General features: G+C 30.5%; 2 protein-coding genes across 2 annotated transcripts in view; one reads left to right on the top strand and one right to left on the bottom strand.

The window, feature by feature from the left end:
• l(3)77CDf (phosphatidylserine synthase 1 homolog l(3)77CDf) overlaps positions 1-2,364 on the bottom strand; it is a 4,617-nt gene extending 2,253 nt beyond the window's left edge. The window contains exons 1-3 of the mRNA XM_018544462.1: positions 2,021-2,364; positions 670-1,224; positions 166-435 (exon numbers count right to left, since the gene is read on the bottom strand). Of these exons, the coding sequence (XP_018399964.1) occupies positions 166-435; positions 670-1,224; positions 2,021-2,193 (998 nt within the window). The 5' untranslated portion in view covers positions 2,194-2,364. The remainder of the gene's footprint in view (positions 1-165; positions 436-669; positions 1,225-2,020) is intronic.
• Positions 2,365-6,977: 4,613 nt separating this feature from the next.
• stai (stathmin) overlaps positions 6,978-10,297 on the top strand; it is a 17,805-nt gene continuing 14,485 nt past the window's right edge. The window contains exons 1-2 of the mRNA XM_018544466.1: positions 6,978-7,158; positions 9,111-9,157. Of these exons, the coding sequence (XP_018399968.1) occupies positions 9,121-9,157 (37 nt within the window). The 5' untranslated portion in view covers positions 6,978-7,158; positions 9,111-9,120. The remainder of the gene's footprint in view (positions 7,159-9,110; positions 9,158-10,297) is intronic.

Here is a 10,297-nt window from a genome sequence, read left to right as displayed (position 1 = left end):
AATATATTATATATATATATAATACTTAATAAGATAACATCTTGAAACATTAAAATTCTGAAATTTTCATATTCTTGTATGATAGAAATGTACAATTTTAAAGTACTTACAATTTGAAAAGCTAATCTTATTTATATTGTTAAAATTTATGTCCTATCCACTCACCTAACGGATGGTGCGACTATAACGCCGACCAATACTAATCTCGTTACAACGAACGGATGGGATGGAGGAAATTCATAGACGTGTTTTAAAAAGAACGTATTCAGCTCGGAAACTTGCCAGAATATCACTAGCTGGCTTAAAGCGACCAATCGCATATGTGTACAAGTTGGATCAAGCCATCTAACAGATGTCCAACTGCCAGGAGTAAACTGCAACATTGCTCTCTTCAGCTTCCCAGTGGTGCTCTCAATGTCACGAATACTGACCCACCTGTATTTAAGAAAGTATTTAAGTTACAAGATTCAAAATTTTTCAATATTCTGTTGAAGAAAAAAAGAAAAAACTTTTTTCTCTCTAAAACAAAAATAAAATTTTCCGATAAGAAAAAAATTCTGAATAGAATGAATATATTTTGCTGTGCAAAATAAATTCTCTATTAAAAAAATAACGAAAATTTATTTAAAAGACATTTACATCTCAAGATTCAAACTAATAAGTTCTTACTTGTATTCCCTCATCTCCAATATGGAGCAAATTTTCAGGCCGACCCAGATACCCAATCCATTGCATACTAAAACGTCAAGAATCAAGGCATCCCACCAGCATTCGATAAAGTTTGGCAATAAATGAGCAAAGGCAATCTCTGTCACCTCCCACATGACACTGATGGCCCAAAGGATACCAAGATGACGAATTAGGACGGCTTTGAAGGCCCAGCCAAGAAAGTGCGCCAGCGCAAATATGTCTAGGTGGTTCCAGATTCTTTCCACTGTGACATCTGAACAATTGACACCATACTCCTTGTCCATGTCAATATGGAAGGAAGCTAATCCTGGATCTGCCCATACTAAGATCCTTCTGACTGTCTTGTAGTTTTGAAATAATAAAAACAGTAGACCCATCAAGTAAAGTATGCTGCAGCCGAATACTATCCGCCATACCACAGGATGAGGTCTGGTGAATGGACCATTGGGGAATGTCAGGACAGATATGATGAGGAAGAAGAAAATGACACACAATATGCCTGCCCACATATTGTCTTCCACATTGGTGGTATTTCTGAAAGAAATGTTTCAGATGTAAAACAATATACTACGTATTTCGATGATATGATAAAATTGTGTGTGACTTGTGAATTCCATTTGCATAAATTTTCTTGCTGACTGAATTATAAGTTATGATAGAAACCAGAATAATTGAAATTCCAAAATTTGCTTACGTTTATCAATCATAATAGACACATAACAATTGATATATACTTTTCCATTATATAAAAAGTTATAATTAATAATACAAGCTAAATTTAATTTAAATCCCTGATAACAATCATAATTGCTGTCTAAATAAGAACAAAAATATCAAGCAGAAATGATAGCGTTACATAATACAGTTAAGCTAAATGGAACCATAATCATGAACGGCTTATAATAGACAAACCAAGGACATATTGTAATTGTACCATAAATACAGAATTACTTGCACATGTACCTCAAATAAAGAAAGATGCAACAAAATTTATTTACTGACATTTTCTCGCTCTTATTAAAAAATAAAAATCTTCATGTATATGAGGATGACATAGTATAAGGGTTGTATTATTCAAGCATACTGTTCAATCATTGCCAAGGAATTTCATGTGATTATCTTATCAAAATTAGATACCGATTTTCATATAGACATAAATTTAATTACATTCTAAATATGAAATTTCTTTAGCCACTTGCGTCATGCGATTTTTTAATTGAAACATATCTTATATCGCTACGGAAAACGAGAGTCAAAAAAATTTAAAGTGAGACATAATCCGCAAGAATTCCAAAGGAGATCAAAGGGCCAAAATGAGGCTTTTAGCTACCTGGTAAACGCAGAGTATATAACTGCTCCAATGGAGATGAGTAGTAAGGTGATTGTATGCGGTTTATAGAAGAACTCGAGGGAGATATCGTCGACCGGCCTCTCATTGATGCTCGGGAAGCTGTCGGTCCCGGTGCGGAGCCTATACTCCTCCTCCTGCATTGTTGTCGCCATCCTTCCACAATACTCTCTACCAGTCTGAGTCTGCCTCAGCCTCGTTTGACCACCATCGGCAAACCAACACGTGTATTCTCGCGCCGTACCTGTTCTAATCTAAACGTGAACCTGAACACCCCTGGCACCCCTACGATCGGCGATCGAGTTGGATTGATTCGCCGGACTCGCGTGAACTTGCGTGCGCGCGCAACACATCAGCTTCAGCATGTTCAGCATCACACTCGCTTAGCGACCGCGCGCAACTTCACGCCAGTGAGCGCGCGCAATTGGTGCGAACGAGGCGACATCAGCGACGAGTCACGCATTGCGGTGGGGGTGGGAAACGGCGGGAAGAGACTTTGCTTAATAGGACGATTAGATATATCGTTCTTGTGGACACTTTTATACCTTTTGATCGTTATTCATGATGTCATATTAGCTTGCATTAGCTGTGCCATTTAGGGAACAATTGGCCGTGTATATTGAAATACACGGACAAAAGATATTTTACTGCGTATCTTTTCAATTGTAAGATTAAATAAAAAGAATTAGAAATTGCGCACGAATTACCACGTTGAACATAATTATTCTCATTTGGCTGTTTATTCCATCAACATTATTGTTCGAAATTATTATTTGATTTTTATTTTACTGCGTTACAAAATAATTGAACAGGAATGAGAAGTATAATATGGTTGGAAAGTTACTTGTAACGTCGTCACTTTTTGTATTAATGATATAATTTAATATACCTAATGATTTTACATTGTTTTCAGTAACGCAAGAAGTGGAAAAATTATTTTGAAGAAAGTAATTCAATCGTTATTAGGCATATATGGATTATACTTATTTAAAAAAGTAAGCAGCTTTTTTATGTGTGTGTATTTTTTAAATGAAAAAAATTTTATATTTATAAAAATGAAGATAAAGATAACAGATATTCTAATAATCTAGATTTCTAGATATAAAAATAAGGTACAACTTTTTTAATCTAGATGATTACTTAGATAATTTTATTTAGATGACGGTAAACACTATTCGTTATGTAAAACACACACACACTAATAAAAAGTAATACATTTTTTTTCAAATTATTATCAATAAAAAAATATAAAATCGCAATCGTTATAAAAAAAAATATAAAAAGAATACACAAAAAAATTTAATCATTAAACGTAAGCAAAATATAACAAATCCAACATGTTGATTTCTTTATTTTCTTGTGGAAAAATTTGTCCGAAATGTGTTCGAAATTATTCGAAATGTAATCAAAATGTGTTCAAATTTGTCATAATTTCTCCGAAAATTATCGAATACAAATTCGGATAGTTACGGATAAAATGAAATTTTTTAAATCAAATTACGACAATTCACTGTCTGAGTTTATTAGAATTTGTCATTTTTTTTACATTTCTTTGATAAACTCAAATTAACAAATTTTTTCCATCAGGGTCGCTTTTATTATATTACGTCTTATATTGATGCTTAAGTTTTTCTACCATGACCCTAATAGTAATACGATAATGGCGTACAGTTGAAGTGTACATCTAGTGACATATAGTATTAGTGCATACACGCGAGTCATTAATGCGTCTTTATTATAATGTGCATATTTTGATATGTGTGTAAGTGCATATTTCAGAATATATTTCTTATATCTGTATATGCACCGATAAGCGTTTAAATTCAAATTAAATGGCATTAAAAATACTGCCATGACAAACTTGTATTATTACATAATCATAATGTATTATGTATAGTTTATAAATGTATATACTTATGCGTAATAAATTGAAATATTACGATTAATACATTCCAAGCGGACATTTAAAATCTACATTTAGAAAACGTTAGTCGAAACATTTTTATGTTGTATAAAAATGATAAATAAACATTATTATTATTAACGTCAAATACACATTTAATAGGGAGTTTTTACCGTTTATCCCACATACGGTGAACGCTAAAGTCACGTTATCCTTTTCTTAATTACGTGTGAAGAAAAAGATAACGTGACTTTAGCGTTCACTTTAGCGTATCTGGAATAAACGGTATTGCAAAAACTCCTTATTAACTCATAATAGGAAAACATATTTTTTGTGATACTAAAAAAATATAAATCCTTATTATATATATTTAATGGTTTTCTGTTATTATAATTTTAGAAATTTTCAATTATACTTATACAAAATTGAAACACTTAAACTTAACATAAATATAGTACGATAGTTAATCTACATAAATGAAAAATAAAATATGTAAAATATAAACTTATTCCAAATAATTACATTGTTTAAAAATTAGGAAAAAAAGTTCTACAATCTTAGGACCTATAAGTATATGTTTCAATTTAAAAATGTTTTACTTAAAAATAATATTTTAAATTAGTAAAAAAAACGTTTAATGGATGACATAAACGCTTTTTTGACGTTTATTAAATAGTTTAATAAACGTATTAAATTTTAAATGTTTATTTTACAGTGTATACATCTATTAAACGTATTTTGAAAATATCTGTGTTACTTGGGATATATTATATATGTATTATATAATTTATAACGCAAAATAATGGAAAACATAAAGATTTGTGTACATATAAATTTATATAAATTTATATAAATGAATAAGTACAACGTGTAACCGTCTTGATCAATATGAGTCAGCTTGAAACATCATTATCTCTCTTGCAGAGATCGCGAACTAATTGTAAGCATTTGATTAGTTGAGACATTCGTATTCTGGACTTGTCACTTAGTTTTTATATGCAACTCAGGTATATTGTACGTATACATGTATATCATATATATACGTATATTATATAAATGTCAATCATAGACATATATGACGTCAATGTGCGCAACAATTTTTGGGAAAGTTTTTTATAGTTAAACTTTTTGCATTTTCAATTTTTTCCTTTTCTCTTTAGTATAATTTAATTGCAATATTACCTATTTTATTTTGAGTATGGAAAACAGTATAAATGGAAAGCTACAATTTTTCTAAAAATATAAAAGTCAATTTATTATGTAAAGTACTTTAATGTAATCTACTCAGAGTAATAACATTCAGTTATCAGCTGCAAAAAATTCAGATCTTATAAAAAGAACGACTCGTTCGCGTGTCTCGAATAATAATAATAATATAATAGATTCTGCAATCAATCTGCCATCATATTCTGCTAATAAATTCTATAATATATTATAATTTTGCTGGTAATCCATCGATTTAATAATTTTGTCATTACTTAAATATATTTATATCAATTTGTCTTTACTTATTCGTATATATATATTTGTATTCCGCATTGCAACGTTAAACAATATTGAGAAAAAATACTCCAATTAAAAAAAAATATTTCTTTGCCAGTATTTAAAAAAATTATTTCTTTTATAGATTAATACAAATTTTTTTGAAATTAAAAATTTTTTTACTTTTAAAATCTTGCTTTTTAAATTAAAAATAACTTAATTTTAAAGAAATCATTATTGATTCAAAGAAATAAGTATTTTTTTTTAATACGAGCAAAGAAATACTTTTTTGAAATTAAAATATTTATTTCTCAGTGAAGGACTAACTATAAATACTCTTCCAATTTAAAGGCAACAATCTTATCTTACAAAATCGAAAAAATGCGAAATCTTATCATATGCGGAAATCCGGATAGTCATCTAACACCTATAAATGCGCAATTATAACAAAGGTTACGAAAAGGATCAGTTGCGCAGCCCGTTGTACGAAGTACAAATTGATCGAACACTATGGATGAAGTAAATCGTAGCAAATCGCGCCACTTTTGTCGTATATAGGCGCACCCCACTCGGAATGAAAAGACGACAGTGTCGGGTTCCTGGCGAAACCAGTCGCGAACGTTCCGTCCATATTTGGGACACATTTTTTTACGCAGCAAAGCACGACGCGACCGCGCAACGGTCGCGACGTCCCACACACTCTTGAAGAATGCAGTCATATATGATTCATCCGGAATGATTGTTTTTTTTTTATAAAAACGATTCTAACGGTTTACCATCCGAATACAATGCGCGATCCATTGATACACCGGCGATTCTTTTTAGTGTCGTAAAAAAGAATGAAATATTTGCACATAGCATATACATATATATATAAATATTATTTAAATTAATAACATATTATGCGAAAAATTGTTCATATACCAATCAATTGGCATTCCATCTTTATTGAAATTTTCATAAAAAATCATTGAAAGAATTGATCAATAAATTTGTAAAAATTGTACACTGCAAGTAAAACTAAAATTCCAGAATATTATAAACAAAGTTAATAATTAAAAAAATGTGTAAAATATATGGATCTCAAAATTATTATTATTAACACTTTAATTAACCCTCGTTATAATGACAAATTTTAATCAATATTTAAATTCAGATGACAATGCAGCGTTTAAAAAGTTAACGCTAAACGTCTATTTTAGCAGCATTTTTTACAGTTATAGCGAAGCAAAGAGGCTTTTTAAAGAAACAAAAGCAAAGGGTAGAAAATATAAAAGATGAGACAAATGGACCAAACATGTGAGCAGCTGTCGAATTAATCGAGAACAGTTTGGCGATTGTTACACGGCGGTGCCGACAACGTTTAATGATTCAAATCGGCCAATGAGCGCGACGTGGAACTACCGGCAAGCCAATGAGACGGTCGCGTCAGTAACAGCTCGTTCAACCTCGGCAACGTTCGGCCGCCTTCGGTGACTCGAATACCGCACAAAGACGCCGCGCGATAAAAGCAGCGTACGAAGCGACCGGTTTGGTATACATGCACGGCGATTCGATTCGTTCTGTTCCATAGCGTCGGCGTCGTATTTGGTGTGTCAGGATTCCGGTTTTGTCTGCGTGCGAACGAGTTTACGTCCGTGATTCGTAGATCGGCAAGCCCGTCATCGAATCGAACGTATCGAAATAGCTGCAGCATTTCTTACTTCGCCACAGAAGGATAAAGAGAGAGAAGCAGGTAAATGTTTTCCCTTCGCCCTTTTTCCAACGCAAACAAAGAGACGCCGCCGACCTTCGCGTCACGATTTGATGAAACAACACAAAGCGTTGACACGTCTTTCTGGAGAGTTGATCAATGAACATGATTACATCGTTACTCGTTTATCACTTTCTACATTTGAGACGGTAAGGTTTTGTGATGCATTCCGTTATTATTCTTTTTTTTTGGGATTATGCAAACAACAGAACGTGATAATGACTTTGAGTGATGATGACAGGAAATCATGGCGGAACGTTTGTAAATAAAGTGTTAGGCTTTTGTTTATTTTTATTGGGGTAGTAATTTAAATATGTCCCAGGCTGGTGTAAGATTCATTAATTTGTTTTGTAATGTACCTTTAACTTTTAGTGTATAAACTTATACTTTATATATTGTATTTATTTTTATATTATTATATACATTCGCAGTAGACAAAGATATATATGAGGTATTCTAAATTAATTTACTTTGTAATGTATCTTTAATTCTTAAAAAATATATTTTTAATCTTATATTTTATACATTCTGTGATTATTTATTTAGTAAATTTCTAGTGTATAATATTTTAAGTATTTTAAATTAATTTACTTATAGGGTATATATGTACCATTAATTTGTACAATGTGTATAAATTTATATTTTATGTTTGTGATCATTTATTTGATAAATTCGCTATAGAAAAAGATATATAGAGTGTTTCAAATATTGTTTGTCTCTTCTGATTGAACTAATTTATTATGAAGTTATTTAAGTAACGATGAATATTGACACTATAATTGATTTAACCCTCTATGGTTTAACTTTTTTTTTTATTGCTTTTGTAGTCCAATTGGATGCTGATAGTATTTTTAAGGTGTTTTTGACACTTTAAAAAATTGAAAAAATTTTTGATATAGTACTCTTTCGACATTAAAGAATACTATTTTTTGCTGGAAATATAGTTTTAAAATTTTGGAAAATACCTTTTTTCATTTTTTACATGGATTTTCTTGATTTCTTTCCCAAGGATAGAAAAATTCAGTGGAAAAATTTATATGTATTCATAAAGACTTGCTTTTCATAAGATTTGCTTCGAAAAGAAAATTTTAGTTCTCTTTCTGCAATATTTGAAAAAAACAGCCTTTTTAAAACTGTAGCTGAAAAAAGCATCATTAATTTTAAAAAGATAATAAGTAGAAGCATGTTCAAGTAAATAAGAATTACCACTAGATGTCGCTATATAATCTATCTTGACTGTCTTACAAGGCCTGTTCTTTTTCTATATTCCAAAGCTGAACTTCTCTTTCTCTTGCATGGTTTACCTTTCTCCTTTTTCTTTTTTCACATTGAAGAGAAAAAGACTAGAGATGGACCGTGCAAAAAGTTTAGTGCTGAGTGGTGTCAAAGTATAGAAAAAAAACATGCACCTTAGTGTCCTTAATAATTATCTTATACACTATCTTATATACTGAACTACGGTCTGTGATGCCATGTAAAAATAATAAAAAAAAGGATGCGACACTCACTTTCAGTCATACAGAATTATAAAACGTACTTTTTGTGTGATAAAAAATTAATAATATAATAGATCTTTTTTTACAAGCTGTGTTTTTTGCAGTTTTCATTTATAAATTTATTCTTTCTCTTTATCTTTGCCAAATTCTCAGGATGCTTATTTTTTGAATTAAAAAAGTATAATATAATTTAAAAGGATAATAGATATCAGTTTTTTAACATGGCCGGAGACACTACCGCGTCTCCAGATTCTAACGATGTTAGGAGTCATGTTTGTAATTGAAAAGAATAAAGTTTTGTCCTAAGAATGTAGAACAAGATTCGTGGTTGTCCTATATACTTATCTACTTTCTTTTCGGATATCCAATGTTCTCATTTTCAATATTCATTTGAATATATGTATACATACATAATATTTATCTAACATTTTATTGCAGAGATAACACTATGGCCACCGCAACAGAGTCGCCCGTTTCTAATGAATGTGAGTAACGATCTTTTTCTTGCGCACAAACCTGGTAATTAATGTTTGATCAATTTCCATTTTGTGGAAATTTCCTAAAATTTTAAAAGTAATTATGTTATACATTTTTTTCCAAAATAAAATACATATTTGTTCTAGAAACATGAAAGTACATTTATGAATTTTTAGATATTTTTTGTAACCATTTCAAATACATGAAAAATGATTGAACACGAGTTATTCAGGTTTATATGGATAAGGAGCTAATTTTCATTGTACTGTAAAAGTTTAAGATATGTAAAACGATATTAAGCGATCGATAGACGTGATAGTACATATTTGCCCTACATATTCAACGAATACTGATTAGTGATGAAGTCGCAAGTGTACTCAAACTTAGGTTGTACATCATTGATGAAAAACATAGTTATCTTCGGCAAACTATTATGTTCGCTAGCATTGTGATTTATAATTATGATTAATAATTAAATCATATACAGAATGTCCTGTTTTAATTTCCGCAGGCAAATATGGATTAAAATAAATAGGGAGAAAAGTTTTAAACAAAAATTGTAGTATAGTTTGAAGAAGGATAAAAATAATAGTAAAATAAAATTTTCGAAAAAATCGATATTTTATGATCATATAAGTTATAGCTTAAGAGCTATAGAGTTTTTTAAAATGGAACTGTATGATTTTTTACATGATATTATTTCTCTAATTATTCTGCATAACATATTAAGGTAAAGATATCAAAAAATCAATAGTTTACAAAATATTTTATACTTTATCTTGGCACATTTTGACATAAAATATCATACAAAATCTGATCATTTACAATCGGGACATACTACAAAGTTAATCATTTTATCGTATATCTATCAAGACTAACAATAATTTGTTGATTCGCAGCTTAGTTAATAAGCCTTGTTGGATGTTGGTTGCTAAACATTCAGCGAGGCTTAATAGATCTTTTGTTATAATAACTAGGTGGTAAAATTAATTTCAATATGGACACCAAAAAGTAACGATTGTATAGTACCTAGTTACAATATATTAATCTAACCACTCTGGTTTATCCCCTAAACGACCTAAACGATCAATGATCCATGATACCCTCTGACTCTTGGTACACTGGTCTCTCAAATACACCCCCCCCCC

The sequence above is a fragment of the Cyphomyrmex costatus genome, unplaced genomic scaffold, assembly GCF_001594065.2.
Source record: "Cyphomyrmex costatus isolate MS0001 unplaced genomic scaffold, Ccosl1.0 scaffold441, whole genome shotgun sequence".
Taxonomy (NCBI): Eukaryota; Metazoa; Arthropoda; class Insecta; order Hymenoptera; family Formicidae; genus Cyphomyrmex; species Cyphomyrmex costatus.
Note: the sequence above shows the minus strand (reverse complement) of the source record. Positions and strands in the feature narration are given on the sequence as shown.